Source organism: Magnolia sinica, chromosome 19 (assembly GCF_029962835.1).
Source record: "Magnolia sinica isolate HGM2019 chromosome 19, MsV1, whole genome shotgun sequence".
Lineage (NCBI taxonomy): Eukaryota > Viridiplantae > Streptophyta > Magnoliopsida > Magnoliales > Magnoliaceae > Magnolia > Magnolia sinica.
The window spans coordinates 4135814-4157023 of record NC_080591.1 but is presented as its reverse complement, the minus strand read 5'-3'; the positions used below and the strand labels follow the sequence as shown (position 1 = coordinate 4157023).

Here is a 21210-nt window from a genome sequence, read left to right as displayed (position 1 = left end):
ACTTGTACTTAGGAAACAAATCATACATTTATTATAAAAGAAGTCGACTCCCTTCTCAATCTGTTACAAGTATGAATGGTTCAACTCCTGATGAGACTGGCTCCAACAGATCTCTCTCAATGAGTTTTATGACATACAGTAGTTCTCTATATTACAGGATTTTGATTGCATTGAGTTTTGAGTTCTATATTTAGCGGTTTTATCTCTGTCTAATAAAACCGTGTTCAAGATAACGCAGGGTGTATTCTAGCAAGACCTTGATCTGTATGCGTCCCATGTAGTCGGGCGAGAAAACATGTAAGTGCTGTATAGGAAGATTTCTGCCTACTTGGGAGCTAGCCTGATTGGGCAGATTGAAAATGCGACACGGCGAGCTGCAAATGCCAACATGAAACGCTCATCTTCCGTCAACGGTCTCTCGATCACTTTCACAACAGTCGGGTCCTGCATTACAACAGCAGGTGAAACCATGAATCTGAAATGTTGAGTTGTTAAGACATGGAGAATCTGATGATCAAATTGAATGTCAAGGCCGAAAAAATAATGAAGGAAATGGCATAGTTCTTAATTTTAAAAAATTAAAAACATTTGAAAGTAAAAAGTATAGTGATATATAGCAGAGAAAAGAACAGTAATTCCCCCTAAATATAGTCAACGTTTTCTCATGATATATGGAATTTGTCACAATTGCAATAAATCCATCATTACAATTGAAGAGTATAAGAGATGGAAAGTAGCCACCAAGGCCTGAGGAGAAGGTTTGAGCCACACAATATGGCTGCTGTACTCAGGTCTTTGAATTGGACTGACAGATTTCAGGTTCCTTATTGTTCTTCCACAACAGGAGAGACATCTTGGATTAGGTAAAGGCCCCACATTAGAATGTTTACCATGGGAAACATGGAAAGGTCCCATACAGTGGGGCCGCAATGCAAATTATGTTGTGAAAGAAAAATGAAGATGACATAGGGATGCCATGAACTAGTTCAAAACACTAACGTCAGCAACATTTGAATGAGTCATCAATGATCAAAAGATGGATGATGTGTATGCTCCAGATTTACTCCACACTCTCTTGTGCCTGTAAGAGCTGTTGACTTGCTTAACATCCTGTCCACCAACCATTTGGGGTCAGTTCTACTCAACGTGCATTTGAAAGGGGTGGAAGGCAAAGGTCATCCCTCCGTTTCTTTTCTTTGTTTCTTTCTTTCTTTTTATCTCATTTAGAAATTGTAATGGTTTATTTGATTATTGAAGTAAAAGTCACTTGCTCAGTAGAATCTTCTACTTGATGATCCTGCAGTTATTTCCCCTGTTCAGTAATTCCCACTTTTCACCGACCTCTTACCAGGTCCAACAGTAGCCTATCCATGGAGTAAACAAAAGGAAGCTAAAACCATTAAAACATTAATGCATCGTGGTAACAAAGCAAAGGCACCATTTGGAAAAAGGGGATGGCAATTGTTCCCTGTTGAAATGGCACCCACTATAAAAAGCAAATGGAGATTTGCAGATTTGTTTGCGAATCATGAAACCCATTATGCCCCAATTAACCAGCTCCAAATGGCAAGTGAGCTCAATTCTCGAGATAGAGAGTTAAGCACAATTGGCTACAGTAACCTAGAGATGCTCCCTAAGTCTCAATGCTAGCCTATGTTTCCCATTATGTACAAAACAGCTTCAACTTCACTTCAATTTGTGAAAGGGTTTGAGAACAGTTCATTACACGAGTAAATCATATTTCTGTTAGCCTGCTTTCATAGTACTTGGAAGCTAAAATGATTTGAAGAGAATCTTATTTGGGAAAATATAAGGTGGGAGCCAAAGAATATTCACCTTTATCTGTTGAGTAGGAAGCCAAGATCTTATGCGGGCTATGTCTCCCACTCTAATAACATTATTGACATTCCCCCTTTCATCGGTTTCAGTTGGCAATGATGTTGAGTGCCTCCATTGCCCACCAATGATGAACTTATAATAATACCTGAAAAAAGAGAATCATTACATTCTAGACATAAATTGATGGCTACAAGATAATCAAGAATCACCCTGTTACAGTTACAGCTTGATAAGGTATACCTGCTCACTAAGAGCAATCTGGATTAAATTCATCATTTGAGGTGGCAGGTGTGCTAACCATACAGCATGCTAGTCGCACAAGCGCCTCCACATGCAAGTGTGTTGCACATCTGGTGGGACCACATGTATGAAAACAATGAGCGACACATTGTTCTCATGTATCCATGGCCTATCTGACAGTTGATGGGTCCGAGTTTTAAAATTTTAATCTAGGTGACACTAGCCTCTGTGTGGACTGTGGATGCTTTAGCTTTGGTTGGGAGTTTGTGCCCACGTATGTGTTTTGGAAACTCTGTTTCCCGTTCTTAGTTTTATTAATATAGTTACCTTCTTCAGAAAAGCTTTTATCTAGGTGATCTATATAGGGAGTCCCACCTGGTACACAGCTTGGGTGTTCTAGATATGTGCCAGATTAACGCATTTTCCGCATGTAAAGGGGCATGTGGAGGGCTGTGTGTGGGCTCGCAAACCTCACATCACTTGTCCATAACTGACAAGATATGCTGGAAACCCTTTTAAAGCATTCCACCAGTGAAAACAGTACAGTAAAACATAATACCAAATAATACACTTCTGGCTATGCAGAAGGAAAATGCTTAAACAACAAAGCATTACAGTCCATGACCATAAGTCATAAATCTGTCAGTGGCGTCTCTAAATAACTTCCATAAATGCTCATCTTTATGGGGGGGAGAGTATGTAGAGGCACCCATGAGCAAGAGCATCAGCTAACTCATTGGCTTCACAAAAAAGCATGATGAAAGAAATGTAGAGAGTAGATAAACCACTGGACATAGTATGATTGGACATCAGAGCTGTGCATCGGGTGGGCCCCGTCATGTCGGGTGGCCCAAGAATCAGGCCAGTCTGCTAATCAGGTGGGCCACATATGTAAGGTAACTGTGTGCCATTGGCATTATTTTCTAAACCATCGATTGGTCTTGTACATGTAGATCCCTTCCTGATTGTTTTGGTACATGTGGCTGCATGTAGAGGTGCATCTCGACTGTGGAGAGGAAAGCATGGCAAAGCTATGAAGTAGCAAGTCAAAAATTTGGTGCTGCTTAAAACAGGAAAAAGGAAGTATCATACTTTCCCTGTGGAAGTCTAAGATCAGCTTCATATCTTGGTCCACCCTTGTGAACTGCCTTAATGGGTTCTTTCCAATTTCCTGTGAAATCTCCAACTAAATATACCTCCTCCCCCTACACAGGCAGAAGAAGATCAGAGAACAACATCTAAAACATAAAATTATACTAAATTATGATGGTCAAAAAATGTGATGTGAAGTTCTACATAGTTAAATTGTTAGCCTTAATAGGTTTTGCTTCCAGCTTAACTAGATAGGCAGTCATGAATAAAAAGCTGCAAATATGTGTTCCCCTACAGTTTATGTTGATCCTAAGAGAAAATTTTCACATTTACCTCTCTACAACCATTGTTCCAGATAAAGGTTACGGCATGGGTTGGAGGACCGTTATGTCTGCCATTTTCCACCATAGCAATAAGATCCCATGTTGCCCAGACAATGGCTGGTCTGTAATAAAATATATCATAAGGCTTTGTCAATTTCTCTCAAAACAAAGAATTAGCAGTGAGTACTTCTGTTTGCAATTTACACCAGAACATATAATTGGAGGATATGAAAAAGAAACACCAAGAACCTATGCATGCAATTCACTCCAGAAATATTTTTTAAGGCTTTTGTCTGGAAATGTCAAATATTTAAAGGAAAAAATAGCATATCTAAAACATCGACTTTTTTTTTTTCCTCCTCTCTTTTGAAATCATCCACTTCAGTAGAAAGAATATGGATTGTAGTGTATATACCAATTAACATTGAAGCAATGTAAACAGCACTATGGAGAGAAACAGAACTGCTTAGAAATACAAGCTGTCGAGAAAAATAGGGCACCTCGATCACAATACTGAATAAGGTCAAGGTAATGGAAATTGGAAACAAGATGATGAATGGATAATTAAATTCACTTGAATACCTACATGTTAAGAAAAGAAAATGAATCACAAGATAGGATGTATCAAGTATTTTTCTATGGATCTGTTTGAGGATAATTAAATAGGAATGCTGTTTCTTTTCCAGAATATCTCCATATTTTATTCTAGAGAATCTAGAAAAGAATGACATGCACCATCATTTAAAATATCATTCCAGCAGCAACGTTAGTTCCAAATAGCTCTGCAGGTTCGAGGTTACTTGAAAAATGAAACTGTTAAGGCAAGATGGTTTACTAGTAAATGAACCTGTCAGGCCTGCAAGAGTGCAATCCTGTGACAAAATTGTAAGCCATATGAAGGGCTGTATCCTGAATCCAGTGTAAATAGGCAATCACGCAAGCTGGGGATCTGTCAAACCCCGTAGTACAAGTGACAAATATACGAAGATTCTTTCTCAACAAACGCAATAAGAGCCCCACACAAAATGGAAGTTTCTTTCTTAAATCAATAGAATCTACCTCCCTGCACATCAAGAGTCAAAACTGAATATCATCATATCCAAATACAATTATTATAAACACTTAACAAAATATAAGGAAATATCATCATGACCAATAAAGTGCTTTACTTGATCTTCAGTTAGTTCATGCAAACTGAACATAAAAAATGGCACTTGCAGTATGTTTCTAATTGATTAGGACTAAGGGTGGCAAGCTCAGGTTCTGGTCATAACGAGGATGATGTCGGAGTATGGGATATGTATGTACAGCTGTACACGTACAGCTGTATATACTATAGATAAGCATAGGATGGATTCATGTATGTCTGTTAAGATCTCTACATTTCTCTACAGATATCCCACGCCGTCTATATATTCTTGTCATTCTCAGCAATACAAAAGACACAGCATTCTCCAAAATGCATCCCCTAAAACCTTGACATGGTATCAGAGCCTTGGATCTCTAATCCTGGCTATTGACTCAACTCTTGTTTCTAATCATCCATCATCTCTGACCGGCATCAATTGCCAACAATCTCAGCCATCTGTTCCAGATCTCAGATCTGGGCCATCCATTCTCAGCACTAAGATCTGAGTTGTCACTCAGCAACCCATCTAGAAATGGGTCAACCCAAACCCAACCCACCTAACCCATTTATTATATATATATATATATATAGAAATACATTAAAACGTAAAGTATTGTCATTTTGTTATATATATATAGGGAAAAGGTACTATGCGCTCGACCTCACGATAAGCTCCCGTGAGGTCGAGCTGTGTGGGCCACACCATGATGCGTGTCAACCATCAACACCGTGCATTTGATGGGTCCCCTTTACATTATGGGATATCCCAAAAATCAGCCATATACGGAACTCAGGTGGGCCATACCATCTAAAATCATGTGAAGACACCGTTAAAACATATAAAAGCACTTGGTGGGGCCCACCTGAAATTTGCATGTGTCTGAAACTTGGTCTGAACCCTCATCCAAGTAGGACACACATAATGGATGGGCTGGATTTGCAAACCACATCTCGGTGGGCCCAAAAAATGGTTATGAATGTTTTAATGGTGCACGGCCCCTCTCCACTTCTGTATGTGGTGTGGCCCACACAAGTCACGGATTGACTTGATTTTTGAGACCTAGGCCCACGATGGAATGGTGCATATAACTGATGGGGTAGATGTTCGAAACGCATCACGGTGGGGCCCACACAGCTCGACCTCATGGGACGGACTTGTGAGGTCGAGCGCATAGTACCTTTTCCCATATATATATATATATATATATATATATATATATATATATATATATATATATATATATATATATATATATATATATATATATCCAACCACATATTTGGAAGTTTTAATTAATATAAAATCAAACATTTACTGTAATCCAAACTACAACCATCATAACTAGGTTCACAATCATTAATATAATCTAACACACTAAGTTCATGGTCACCCAACACATGATGTGTACAAAAGTCATTTTAAATGGATCGAGGAGTGCATCAGCTCCGCTTTCTTTTCAGTCATTGTAAATGGATCACCGAAAGAATTTTTCAAAAGCTCTCGCGGTCTTAGACAAGGCGACCCCCTCTCCCCTTTCCTCTTTCTCATCATTGGTGAAGCCCTATCTGCCATGATTTCGAAAGCTCAATCGGAAAATTTATTCAGGGGAATTCAAATGAAAGGGGTCATAGATCCGATATCTCACATCCAATTTGCGGACGACATTCTTATCTTCTCCCAAGCAATGACCAAATCTGTTGCCAATCTTCGTACGAGGATTAGATGCTTTGAAGCAGTTGCTGGGCTGAAGGTGAATCTATATAAGTCCAAAATATATGGGGTCAACTTAGATGATCAGGAGTTGCTAGTTCTTGCTGATCCTTTGGGCTGTGCTTTGGGATCTCTCCCATCTGCCTTCGTCGGTCTCCCTTTAGGCATTGGCCAGCCCAAAAAACATCAATGGGAGAAAGTTCTTGACAGATTCCGCTCTCAGCTTGCCAAATGGAGGCGTCGTTATCTTTCCATTGGTGGCAGGCTTACGCTAATCAAAGCAGCGCTTTCTAATCTCCCCACCTACTTTATGTCCCTTTTTCGGTGTCCTTCCTCGGTCCTTAACTCCATCGACACGCTCAGGCGGAATTTCCTTTGGAGCAGATCGGAAGATAGGAATAAGTTCAATCTAATGAAATGGAGGGAAGTTTGTAAACATTTTCGAGACAGCGGAGCTGGAATCAAAGACCTTAAATTGATGAACCAGGCCCTTTTAGGTAAATGGATATGGCGTCTTGGAGTAGAAAAGAACAGCCTTTGGAATAAAATCATTAAAGGTAAATACAGGAGCTCGATAGGCGGATGGTGGACGAATGACGCTGCTCCTCACAGGGTCTCTGCGATTTGGAGAGGAATCAGTCGCCTAAAAGAGAAAGTGATCCGTTTGATTGCTTTTGAAGTGGGCAGGTGAGACAGCGTTAGGTTTTGGCACGACAGTTGGCTTGGGGACATGCCTCTAAAGGATAAATTCCCTCCAATATTCAGGGTGGCGAAAGACAACAATACTTTCATCGCTGAATATTATTCCCGAGTAGATGACAAGGTTATTTGGAACATCCCTTGTAAAAGGAACTTGCAAGATTGGGAAATCGATCACTATGTTCATCTGTTGCAGCTTCTTCAATCTGTCTCCCTCAACCAGGATCGCGACAACTGCCTCACATGGAAAGCAGACAAATCTGCTTTCACGGTCAGGTCATTCTTTAAAATCTTATCGGCCAACAATATTTCCGCCCCCTCGCAACATCCTCATTTCATATGGAAATACGCTGCTCCACCAAAACTCCAGGTTTTCGGGTGGCTGGTGGGGAACAACCGAATCCTCACCATCGACAACCTTAGGAAAAAAGGAATGATTATGCCGAATGTCTGCCTTTGCTACATGTCTGCTGAAGAATCGGTGAACCATTTACTGATCCACTGCCCCTTTGCTTATTCCGTCTAGTCAGCTTTCCTGTATTGCTTTAAAATTAAATGGTGTTTTCCGAAGGATGTGAATACTCTCCTTAAAGCTTGGCACGGGGTCAAATTAAGCAAATTCAAATCTAGGATCTGGCGGATTGGTATTTTGGCGATTTGGTGAGCCCTCTGGTTAGAAAGGAACAACAGATGCTTTCAGAACGACGCGAAACCATCCCCCCCCCCCCAATAGTCTCTTCCAATGCTTTTTGTTTCATTGCTGAGTGGATTTCCATTAGGGAAGGGCCCAATGTTGATCTTTCTTTTCTTGTGTCCTAAGGGGCTGCCAGCTCGACAGTCCTTTGTATCTTTTTCCCCTTTTTAATGCACGTTATCTTTCAAAAAAAAATGATGTGTACAAAAGTAGTATGGAAAGTAATATGGTGTCAGTGTAACACCCAATCATCTATCCTATGCAGCCTAACAAAACCTAACCCAACCTGTTCATAACCATATTCATGAGCCACCAGGTCTGGCCCAACAAAACCTAACCCAACCTGTTTGAATTCGAGTTGACAAAATAACCTGAACCCAACACATCCAAGAAATGGACCAACCCGACCCTGACACTGGTCAGGTCCAGGTCAGGTTAAGTTTAGCCACCCCTAATTAGGACCTATGGTACTTGTATGCGAACAGATATCATTAGTCATAGATAACCTTTCTCAGAACATGCGCCGATGAAACAATAAAACAATCAATTACCTTATAGGATAGTTGACCATAAGAATATTAGATCTATGGCAAGAATCATTGATAGATTCAGAATTAATTCCCCAGTTTGCACGCTCACTTTCGCTCTGGAAGTTAAGTACAGCAGTGATCCCCTGGGCCAAACAAACAGCAACAGTTATATCATATATGAGAACTTTAGGCTGCAATCAATGCATAGAGTAAACATAACTGAATCAGTCAAAAGTCGAAATCAGTAGATCCTAGGTTGTAAGAAAAATAAATATGAAGAGAGTACAACAAAGATAGTAATCAGCAGTTCTGGTTTAAAGCAGGATCAGGATATAAATCAGCTGCATCAAATATATAGTGAAATGATTGAGCGTAATACTATATTATTTCCATTGACAAAAAACAGGTAAATTACTTCTATAAGAACACGCTTAATGAATTAAAAGTTGTTCCCAACTCCCTAATCTCAACACAAATACGAGTTATACTAAAAATAACGAAATTTGTAAATAAACTAATCAGCTAAACTATTTCGTGGCCCATGGGCCATCAAGATACCCGATGATGATGATCCAACAGTCCGATCATCGTGTCCACTCAATCCAATGGTCCGATGTGTCCATCAAGCTCCTATATACAACCCACGTACATCTTCCTAGTGTGAGGTCTTCAAAGATGCACGAATATGCATGTGGGGTCTTCAATGTGGCTAGGAATGTGAATTGGGCCAAGTGGGACCCATGTAATGGTTGTCTAACCATAAGGAGACTGGCTCAACCCTCCTCTGGTATGGTGCTTGGTTGTCCCCATCATGTTGATAAACATTGGTGCCAGAAGGTGTTTAAAGTGGGTGATAACGTGCTACTTCAGCTGCGCAATGAGAGGTTTCCGACTAGGACATATAATAAGCTGATGAATAAGAATTAGGCCATGTGCTAATACTCAAGAAAATCAATCATGACACCTATGTTGTTGATCTTCCTAAGGACCTAGAGATCTCATGGACTTTCAATGTGGTAGACTTGTACAAGTATCATGAGTCGAGTCCGTTGAATAAATCAAGAATGAATTCTTTCCAAGTCGAGGGGACTAATGTAGAGCGGGCCGCAGATGCATTCTTAGCACAACTGAACCAAAATGAGCCCGAACGAAAGCGGAGGTATTCCTATGGAACCGGACCCAGTCCTACGTAGGGCATGATGTAACTGGGTCCTAGGCATGTACAATTTTAACAAATTCATTCTAGATATGGAGAAATTGTCATTCGAAGTTGTGACCGTAAAAGAGCCGTAACCTTTGATCTGAGCATTGTCACGAAACGCACAACCTATCGATCTTTATTTAGCGGTGCATCCGAGGTCAATCGACCCGCTATGCCGGACGTTGACGTCTGTTTCGTGAGAATGCACGTCTTCAGCATCAAAATTGAGATTTTAGGAAAACTTTACTATTTTTTATAATTTTTGTTATCGTCATATCTCCTTATTTCTAAAGTTTTAGGATTTTCTTCTTTTTAGAAATTTCTTGTAATGATGCTGGGAATTTATTGTCATTTCTATTTTTGGAAAATTTAGCCTTTTGGGGAGATTTTGCTATTTCGGGTAATTTCTAATTGATTTAGGGTTTTAGTCATCAATAAAAGTATTGTAATTAAAAAAAAAAAAGAATTGTTTTGCGATAAAAATATTCGAATTTTCTCTTACTTCTTGTCTACTCAAGAACTCACCTTGTGGATTCAAGGTCTTGATTGCTCGAGGAAGAAGGTGATCTTCTTCTTTGTCATCTCGCGCTCTTCCTTGTGTCAATTTCTTGTGTGGAGGGGGCATTTGTGGGAAAGAAAGGAAATCGATTTGGAGATTATCCTAATGGCCGCTATTTGGGGAGAAAGAAACAAGTAGTGCTTCGAAAACAAAAGTGATCTGGAGGTTGCAGTTTTCAATAAGGCCAAAATGGATGTAATCAAGTGGGAGGCTTGTTCAAAGATCTTTGAATATAGCAATTGCTCCTTGTATGAGCTGTATCTTTGTAGCATTTTGAGCCTCTTATGCTCCTTTCAAAAAAAAATTTGTCATCTTTCAAAAAAATAAAAAAGGAAGAAGGAAGAAGAACCAAAAAACATTCATATGGCCTTGTAGCATGTGTTATCATGCTTGATGCACATAGATTTCAATGAAAGAGTTCTGCCTGCTCCAATGTAGATAGGATGGGAAGAAACTTATAACCAGAGCATGTAAGTGAAAGGAATAGCATGTATACCACGTCATTCGACAAAGTCTGCACATCAGCATCTGTTTGTATACACGATCCTACATATATTTGCTCGGTAATCTGCAACAGAATCAAGAAAGAGGGGAATGAGTAATACACACACCCCCAAACAAAAAATGACCCACCAACAAGCTTAAGACTGCAATAAATAATTTGAAATAGGATGCCAAGAAATCATGTATAGAATATAATGGAATCATTATATTTCTGAAAGAACTTCAGTTTTAAATTAGCATGAAAAGTGTGCTACATAAAATTAGCTAAATTTCTGGAGGAAGAAAGGAAGATCCAAAAGAACTTTTTTTATGTTTACGTAAAGGTTAAGAACATAATTATTTCCATGAAATTTCATTTGTCTGTGTTGAATGATACCTAAATTTCACAGCATAAGGAATCTCAAAATGTGATCCACAATCACCAAAGACAAACGCTAGGAACTAGTATAGGCATGAAAATGGTAGCTAGAACACCATGGTAATGTGAATTAGAAATTGGAACAGATCTTCCTTAAAAAGAGAAAAGGGGGACGGCCTCCGCTAATTCCAAGTGTACACTGCCCATGATAAATTCCTTTACCATTGTCCATGTGAGTCAGATTTATGAATCATGTACCAACATAATTTTGATTGCATTGTAAGTCCATTGTTGGTCTGCAACATGCCTACAAGGATATTTGTCCAAGAAGTTTACTCCATTACAGTATTATGGCAATTTTCGGCAAAGTTGTCAAAAGTGAGGTGAGGTACATTGGTGCACTTCCATGAGAGCCAACCACCTGCACATATTTGAAAGAGCCGTGAATCACAGGATGAAGGTGTAACCTGATAACCCAAGGAATGAAACATTTTCGTCACCAAGGTTCAAGGCATACCATTCTCGTCGTGGGAGGACCAGAGGATTTCCACAAGAATTAGGAGGATTTCCATCTGCATATGATCGAATGTGGATACATTTTTAAACTAGTTTCTAATTCATGGCTTTTCTTTGTCTGTGATCTTCTTTTTTTTTTAATTTTTTGATGTTTTATTGTTTCAGTACTCAGGGTGATATGATGAGCCTCGACTCACCAAGGAAAAAGAAGTCCCTCAGTTTGGACTTCTTTTCCTGGGTAAGCCTCGCCATATCACTCCCCATTATCTTTAGATCTTTAACATTTTTATCCTAACAAAACAATGACAGCATATGTTGTTTGATCTCTTCTCTTCCTTAAAGATGGACGAGAAGTCAAGCACACTAGGAAACATGTCAAAAAACCTGCATTATTGTCACATGCTAAACGAGCATGTTAGTTTACCTTCAAGACATAGACATACAACCAGTGACAACCACTATGGACTGGAGATCTGCTTTACCAAGCTTAGTTTTAGATTCCAAAGAATTTGTTTTCAGATGTGCATGCGCAACAGAGAAAGGGAGAATAAAAATATGTGAGAGATGGTTTAGAATATGATGGGCACCAGAACAGCTACTTATAGTTCTCAAGGAATACCTCAAATAACAATTGAATTAGCTAGTATTCTGTTTAAGCTTAGCTAGCATTTTCCAACGATGATGACAATTAATTCACTGCTAAAGAGAATCATTTTAAGGATCCAAACGGATTAATCAACACATCAACAATGGATTAAGTATACGTATATAACCAATATTCATTAAAAATCGTATTTCATGTATCAAATAATTAAGCTAATTCTCATTAATGTATGTACATTGCATAAGTGGAACTAATCTTCACCTTGCTATATCTCATGCCAAGAGAATGATTATAGTATAATTCGCCTTTAGATCGATCAAGTGCTTTTATATATTCTTCTAAAGGAAAACTCCCATACGCCCATTCAGCATCGCCAGACTCTTCCTCGGAGAAAAGACCAACTAGCTGGCTCAAAGGATTGGTCATAGAGTCCTCATATTTCTGTGTTTGAGAATCAACACCTCCACTTTGGTCACTCAGAAACTTCCAACCTTGTGATCTTAGGAACTTTGGGGAAAACACAACGAACCCGGAATTTCCATTGCCCTCAGATGATGACTGCAAATTTGAAGCCAATATAGTTCGATTCCAAGTCACCATAGGAACCCTACCTCTATTGAATAGAATATCATAATCGCCCATAAGATGTAACTGGTGAATTGGAAAAGGAGAGAAGGGTCTTTCAAGGACGAGGCTGAAGGATCCTGTTTTCTCCTTGAGCATCTTCCTGAAGAAACATTGAAGACAGTGAAGTAGCAAATAATAGCAAACTTAAGCACAAGATCAACTCAAGAATATTTTCAGAGATTCAATAACTAAATGGAAAAGAAAAGGTCACAAAAACAAAAATACCATCACAGAGGACTGGGAACCAACCAAAGCGATAATGTTATGTTTAGCTCATGGCCACTTCATAAACAGAGAACAACAGTTTGTGATTTTGGAATTTCTACTCTTAGTAGAATTTCCGAAAATGACAAATTTTTGTTGTATTGAAAAGAAAGAGCTCTTTGGTATCCACATGAGTATCATTTCATGATTTTTGGACATTCTACAAGTATAATCCAAAAAAAAATTGCGAATTGTTTTTCTTGCAGTAAGCAGTCCAGTCCAAGTGCAGCCAAATATTTATAAATTTTAAACAAATAAATAAAATCCTTGATAGCAGGATTTGGAAATATAGAGATATAGAGCTGTAATTATCTAGAATTGGATGTGAATGGTACCAATTGGGCTACAATTACAAGAATAACTCCCAAGTATTGCTGGGGAAATATTTAAAGATGATTATACATGTGAGTTCTAATCAATAATTTCCATACTTGTATTTGAGGTTTAGATAAACCACTATACTCAATTCCCATACCCAGACTTGGGTAGATAACATTCATTCCAAACAGAAGGTAAAAGACAATGTTACAAGTGAGAAGAGAAGGTCCAACCACCCAATGGAAAAAGAGATTCACTTGATCTATCAATTGACACATATATGATGTGCCCTTATAACAATTCCAATACAAATGCAAGCATTATAATCAAGCATGCAACAATTCTAGTCTTGCCACACCACATGCGAACCACCAATAAAAGATAAAATTCCATACTGTGTATTGCCGAAGTCTTCAGTGTTAATAAACCCACCACCTGATGAGTTACTTGCCTTTTTCAATGTGTCGCCAACCATAATAATTCTTGATTTCTCTGCATTTCCCTGCAAAAGAAAACCTCAATACATAATCAAGTACACATGGGAGATGAAACCAAGGTTTTAAACTCAAAAACTGAACTGAAAGTCTGCTAAGTCAAGATGAGTAACTTGGTTGAGTGTTTTCGATCTTGAACACCAAGGCTTGGTATTATGTAATATTTAAAACTTGCAAATACTGTACAATCTTGGCAAGTTGGGTCAAGTTTTTCCAAGTTTTGTAGAGTCAAGTAACCAAGTCAACCGAGTCTAGAATGAATCTTGACCAAGTAATGACCAAATCTTAGTATTTTTTGAAACTTGATGAAATCTAGACTAGAGCCTCTTATTTTTGGTATTTTTTTTAAAGCAAAATTCCTCAGAAATTACGATTTTACCAAATAATGCCTCTACGAACCAAAATGCCAGGGAAGTGCTTTTTGAGCAAGAAAATTACTATAATGCCCACTCTATATGTTTTCCTTTAAAAAGTGGTAAAGCAAATAATTGTGGGGCCCACGTGATATTCATATGATATCCAACCTGTCCAATAAATGTAATCCACCATGGTGGTTAGAAGAACCAAAAATTTGGTTCATCCAAACATAAGGTGAGCCACACCATAAAAAATACTATACACCACTTAAAAACATCAAAATTCATGTGCAGCCCATCCGGTGATTCGACCATAAAGAATTTTTTGGTTTGTGTGATTATCATGGATGGGTGCATACATTTGACAGGTTGGATGTCATGCATATACCATGTAGGCCACAAAAGACTTTGTTACTTTTTAAAGAAGAAACAATATATGAGGGTACTTGGGTAACTTCCTCAAAAAGCACTGCCTAGATATTTTGATTCATGGGGAATTCTTTGGTAAATATGAGATTCGTAAGGAATTTTCCTGTAAAAAGCCCTTTATTTATTTTGTTTATTTATTTATTGGCGTGTTCTTAAATTGTGGATGAAATGGTAAAGCCAGTATATGGAATATTGAAAAGCCATCTTCAAAGTACGTGGCAAGATCCCTTATCATTTGGAACCATCCATCTAGTTGCCCCAATTATGGATGGCAAATGGTTCAAATTTCAAAAATACATGTAGATCAACGATCATGGCCATCTGATTTGTAGCCTTCAAAGCAATGGTAGAAAACAAAAAAGGTTAGCAATCCTCCACACTCAAAGTGCAGAAATGAAGAAAGGTGATGGGTAGGTTTGTGTAATAGATGTGATTTTGAAAACATGGGTGATCCATGATAGGGCCCGTTAAATAGATGTCTGATGTAGGACAAGGTCAAGGAAAACCACATAGACGGCTAGGATTGAAGGGAACTGGGTTAGAAAGTTCAATCTAAGGATCTAGCTGACGCAGGGATGAACGTGATGAGGTCGATCACCGTCTTCCTCAAGGATAACTACTCCGAATCCACGGAGCTTCTCTGGACTCCTCACAGAGACTTCTCGAATCCACGAGGAAAAAGAAAGAAAATAGAAAATAAATTCTATAAAATTCGTAATTTGATTCATGAATGTCTAATGTATCTCCTTACACCATTAATAAAGAAAAAAAAAAAACCAAAATTCGTAATTACCAAAAATAGCAAAATTCTAACTCTAATAAAAATCTTAATTCTAATAGAACTCTTCTAAAGCCTAATTTCTAAAAATAAAAATTCCAAATAAATGCGCCCCGTAACAATACCTGGATCAAAAGTTACGGTCAATTTACGGTCCACCTTCTTTTGGCCCAACCATGCTAGGAACGTATCTGCGACACATTCTACATCACTAGCATGCACTATAATGGCCACAACTTTGTAACCAATTGTCCATTTCGTGCATATGATATGCTGTTATAAAGCAATCGACGAGCTCTAAATGTTGGCAATTGCCAAAGGCAATTGGCTATTGAACACTTTTCCAAAATAATGTTGTTTTAAGGGTTAATTTTGAGTTTAAACCTAAAATTTACTCTTTAATATGTAACAGTTTTTGCCATTTTTAGGGTACTTTAGGGTTTCACGAGTCCTATTCTTTTTTTAAGTCATGGGAAAGAGTTTGAATCGATTGAGAAGTCATTTACTATTTTTAAAAAGTTCACTATTTTCAGGAAAAAAAAAAAAAATCATTTTGGGGAAGTTATGAATTTAGAGCTTTGAGTTTATATAAGCCATATTTAGAGGCTTTGTAAGCAAACTTTATTCAAATTTTTCATCAATAATATCACTTTTATTTCTCACTTTATAGAGATTTCTCTCTCATCTTTTATTCACGCACCTGCTACATTATTTGGTATCGGAGCAAAGTCTTTCCTTGGGTCATAGCATCCAATAGCAAGCCAAACGGCGACAATCCTATGAGCGGTGTTTCAAAAAATCAAGCATTGATGGGTACAGAGTCTATGACCTTTTATCGGAAATATGATCATTCAATGGAGGAGTTAAGAGCAAGGATTGATCAGTTGACTGAGGCCGTAAATTGCAAATATAATCATTTGTGATGAATGGCCCATGATCGTCAAAGGGACTCAGGGTCAGTTTGTTCGGATTCTAATGGCAACATCGCCCGGGCCAAATCATAAGCAACAGTCATACAAAGGTGACACCCAATGTCAGTTCACACTTCACTGTTAGCCACCCCCACTAGGGAATCGATACCAAGACCTCAGTGTTGAAACGAGGTATCTGTCACTCAGTCTACCACTTGAGCTATGGATCAGGGTGTAACTTTGGGAGTTGGATGCTTTTTGCCAATCAGATGTTGAAGAAGAAGAGTGGACCAATGCAAATAGTGCTCCTCAAGATAAAGAAGAAGGGTGGTCATTTCGTATGCAAATGGGAGTTCCTCTTAAGGAAACCACCGACAGATTGCTTGTTCAATCCACGGATGTATCAACCGCTTCATATGTGCATCAACATCTGCCATCACACTAGGAGGGATCCACCATTGGATTACTTGATGTATCCACAAATGGACTGACATTCGGTCTAGAAAAAGTTTGAATTGAGCCAAAACCTTAGTTAGCAGATGGTTCAACAAAAGGGATTAGTGGATGAACGAATACAAATGACTCGATGGCTAAAGAGACAAACTACTTTGATGATCGAGATAGATCATCACCCTTTTACCTCTCCACAACAACTACAATGCATAAACCGAAGCCCAATAGTGACAGCAACAACAGCATAGCTAGTAGCCATTAATCGAGAGCGACTAATCACAAATCCATTGTTACAAAAGATGTAGCAATCAATACCCCAAATGCGAAAGATTGCAAAGAAACGGAAGGTGAGATTTTTTGTTCTAAAGTTCCGTCAATGAAATTCTGATCCGATATGATATGTAGGCCTTCACCATCAGTTGTTGCCAAAGACAAAGAAGATGCGTTGCAAAGGCAAGTCATCCTGATGGGCTACTACTCCGGGAAACGAGTTTAATTTTTAATTTGGAAGGGTCTGATGTAGGACAAGGTCAAGGAAAATCGCATGGATGGCCAGGATCAAAGGAAATTGGGTTAGAAAGTTCAATATAAGAGTTTAGCATGGCAAGTATTCTGCAATGGTAACGGTGGCCATAACAGCCACCACCATTACGTTTACGAAACGGGTCATAACAACTATTACTAGAGCTGTACACGAACCGAGTTAGCTCGGTTAGCTCGCTCGACTCGACTCAAAAAAGCTCGATTCGACTCAACTCGAAGAAGCTCGATTTGACTCGGTTCGAAACTGAGTTCGAGCCGAGTCGAGCTGATTTTTTTAGCTCGAAAAAATTTTGAACCGAGTTCGAGCTTGCCCGAACTCGGATCGAACTAGTTAGGTGACTCGGTTATTTTGATATTGATGTTGCTCACCAAGTGTTTGATGAAATGACTCAACGAAGTGTCAGTTGGTGGCGAGAAGGTATGGATATGAAACAAATATGCTTATATTTTGATTTTGATGTTTCCTACTGAGTTTATAATGAAATTCCTGTAAAACTAATGTTGTTGTTTTACTTACAGTGAGAAATTGAAGGTGCACACCATTTGCTTGTGAAAATGCCGCACAGTCTTAGCTCGATCTTGGCTCGAACTCGGCTCGAACTAGCCCAAGCTATTGACCGAACCGAGCCGACCTGGCTAGTCAGGCTCAAGGACCGGGCCAAGCCAAGTTCGAGCTAGGGTCAGCTAGTGGCCAAGCCGAGTCGAGTTGTGCCAAGCTTGACTCAGTTCGACTCATGTACACCTCTAGCTGTTACGGCTTATTGAAAGAAAAAACTTGAAAAACTTGTATTTGCCCCGTAATGTTGAAAAGAAAATTTGAAAACCTACATTTGACCTATAACGGACCATTACGGGGCTATTACAGCCTTTATAGGGGACGTAATAGACCATTAACGATGATTACAGGTCATTTTTTTCCATAACAGCTATTACAGCCTTTACGACCCTATAATATGTAATGGTTGCCACCGTTACATTTGTGTGACGGCCTTTACGGCACACTATGTAGTACGCACTATAACTTCCAACAATCATAACTTTCGGCCAACTATTCGTTTTGCACGAATGATATGTCATTGGAAAGCTATCATTGAGCTCTACATGCTAGCCAATGACAAATGCAATTTGCCCTTCAACACTTTTCCAAAATAAGGTTATTTTAGGGGTTAGACTTGAGTTTAAAGTCAAGAAGTTTTGGTAAGTTACTACTTTGCTATTTTAAGGGTAGTCATTTGCTACTTTTAGAAAGTTCACTATTTCAAGAAAGTTTGCTATTTCGGGAAAGTTACGAATTTAGGACATAGGGTTTATCTAAGTCATGTCAAGCGGTTTCATCAACAATATCAATCTTATTTCTCATTTTTTAGAGATTTCTCTCTCCAAGTGGATTCCAGGGCTATTTTCCGAGAAGAAGACAGTGGTCTCTTCTTCTCTTTTATCCATGCACCTGCAACGTTAATATCCCAATTGGTACATCACACTGCCATGTGTACAATGAAGAGATGGTTCTACCATATTTGGGTTCTAGCGGATCACCACATCATTTCCCAGCATACAAAATACTTTGAACCCAAAGTGTTTTGTCCAAGAAAGCTTCCGTCAACTACCAGGAATGGTGAGGATGACCCCCGGACTTCATCGTAGATAATCTTTTGTTGGACTCATCATCCTTTGTAACTTCCAATTGGTTACTTAATAGAATCTATCAGATTACCACCAAGAAAAAGAAAAAAAAATTTAAAAAAAAAACTGAGTACACTCCACATCATAATTTCAGAACAGATGTTGTATAATGTTACACCAACATTTTTTTCTTTCATGACAACATATTTACAGGGCCCCATGCTTTGGTGATCCAGATAGTTCGTCTAGCAACCCCCGTGTGGGCAGGCAACAGACCACAAATTCATTCCATCCAACAATATTAGCCATCTAATCACTGACTTCTTCCTGTTGCATATGGGCTGACTTCCTTTTTTTTTTTCTCTTTCAAACCACTCAGTTGCAGGCCAATTATCATATGGCCAAGGATGTCCAGTAAAGAAGTTACTCACAGAGTCTTTCATCTACCAGGGGGACCGACAGACTAAACGGCCTAGATCACCAAAATGTAAGCCCCACCTGTACAGAATTGCTGGACCAAACAGAATACAGTAACCAGGTCGCCTAACTAGTTCACATTTATTCAGAACCAAAAATTCAACTCTTCAATACTCAAAAACAGGCTGCAAAATCAAAATTCTATCGAAAAGACTGAAAGAAATTGCATCCCTACCCCTTTCTTGAGAGAGTGAACAAAGATCTTGCCATCGACGGACAGCGCGAACCGAATCCCCAACGGCTTCTCGAGAGTAACCATGTACTCATTCAGATTCATCTTGAAAGGTCCAGCTTCCGTCCCCACCGACATCGCGAGGACCATCCCATCAAGGCGGGCACTCCTAACCCTAACCCTAGAAACTCCGTGAAAGGAGAGGGAATTCCTTCCGCAGAACGATGAGAGAAACGGAGAAGGGAGAGAAGGAGCCGATGCATGGAAGGATCTGGAATGTGGGAGTTGGAGGAGTTGCAACGACATGGAGATTGCGAGGGTAGTTTGGGAAGACGGAAGATTGAAATGCTCTGCTCCGCTTCTTCCTTCTTCGTCTTCATTCTTCTGTTCGTTTGGATTTTTATCATGTGTTGGGATTTGGATTTTTTTTCTTTTTTCTTTCTTTTTCTTATTTTGCCCTTTTGGGGAGTTGAAATCGCTCTCAGGAGGAATGAGGAAGAGAAGCCACACGGACGAGAACGCGGATTAGTTGCGGCCCGGGATGGTTGCGACCCTGATCATGGGGCCCACCTAGATGTATTCGATCTATATCCAATCCGTCCATCCATTTTAAAAGATAATTTTACGATATCAGTATTTGAATGAAACAGTTAAAAATATCAGGTGGACCACACCACAGGAAACAGTGGTCATTGAACGGCCACCATTTAAAGCGACCTAGGTCCACCGTAATCTTTATTTGCCATCCGACCTGTTGATGAGGTCGGAGGGGCCTGGATGAAGTAAAAACAAAAATAGTAGCATGTTCCAAACCTTTTGTGGCCCCATAGAAGTTTTTAATGGTGGGAATTCAATCCCTAGTGTGTGGTCCATATGAGATCTATATCCACTTCATTTTTTTGACCATACCGTAAAATGAGCTTTCAAAACTGTTGGGCGGCGTGGATATACAACATATGCCTCGGTGTGGGCCCACGGTTAGAATCGCAGCCACATGACTGGATCCGGACAAGCGATGGCTCCATGCTAGTGGCAGTTTGTAATAACCGGGGCCGACTTGCACGTGGAGCGGAGCGGGTAGAAAGGGAAGAAAGGAATACTCGAGCTGCGTATGACTCTTGATACGCATGCCATTCGAAAGTTTTACACGTGGAATATATCAACTCCATTAAAACCGGCTCAGCTGTGCAGCCAACTGTCGATTAGTCACAATCTTTAGATTAGATTGGTCGCACTGTCCTAACCACCTGTTTGTGGACACTTTGTTTGTTGTTGGATATTTTTCAATTGAACTGTCCATTTAAAGTTATTCTTCATTTTAACTGTCCATTTGAGATTTCAGTAAATAAATAAGCCTAATTTTTTTGTTCCTGATACATCTACTGGTACTTAATTTGGACAGTTTATTTTCAGTACTTTTATATCACATTGTAATTTTTTTATTTTCTTTTAGCTGTCGCGTATTATCCATCACATTCGGTTGATACTCTGACCGAGTCTGATGGATGATACGCAGGCACAGAAAATTTATTTTGAAATTGCATACATGCAGACAAGTTAATCAAGTTTTACCAACCATAACTGACTATCGACTGGGTACCTACTCATGGTTCAGTGGTAGACCGTGTAGGTTTCAACATTGAGTACTCAATATCCTGCGGGGCCCACTGTGATGTATACGTTTCATCCATTCCATCTATCCATTTAGCCAATTAATTTTAGGGCATTAGCTCAAAAAATGAGGTAGATACAAAGTTCAACTGGAC

At 39.2% G+C, this 21210-nt stretch overlaps 1 protein-coding gene across 2 annotated transcripts; it reads right to left on the bottom strand.

The window, feature by feature from the left end:
• Positions 1-8: 8 nt before the first annotated feature.
• LOC131235708 (phosphoglucan phosphatase LSF1, chloroplastic) lies at positions 9-19750 on the bottom strand. Of its 2 annotated transcripts, XM_058233015.1 has the most exons (10): positions 19448-19750; positions 13604-13710; positions 12261-12726; positions 10514-10585; positions 8279-8400; positions 4342-4557; positions 3505-3616; positions 3172-3284; positions 1837-1984; positions 9-444 (listed from the first exon to the last, which is right to left on the bottom strand). In XM_058233015.1, the coding sequence occupies exons 1-10, from the start codon at positions 19748-19750 to the stop codon at positions 325-327; spliced, it is 1779 nt and encodes a 592-aa protein (XP_058088998.1). In that variant the 3' UTR covers positions 9-324. The 2 variants fall into 2 exon arrangements, with proteins under 2 accessions (XP_058088998.1, XP_058088999.1); XM_058233016.1 differs by lacking the exon at positions 10514-10585.
• Between the last annotated feature and the right edge of the window lie 1460 nt (positions 19751-21210).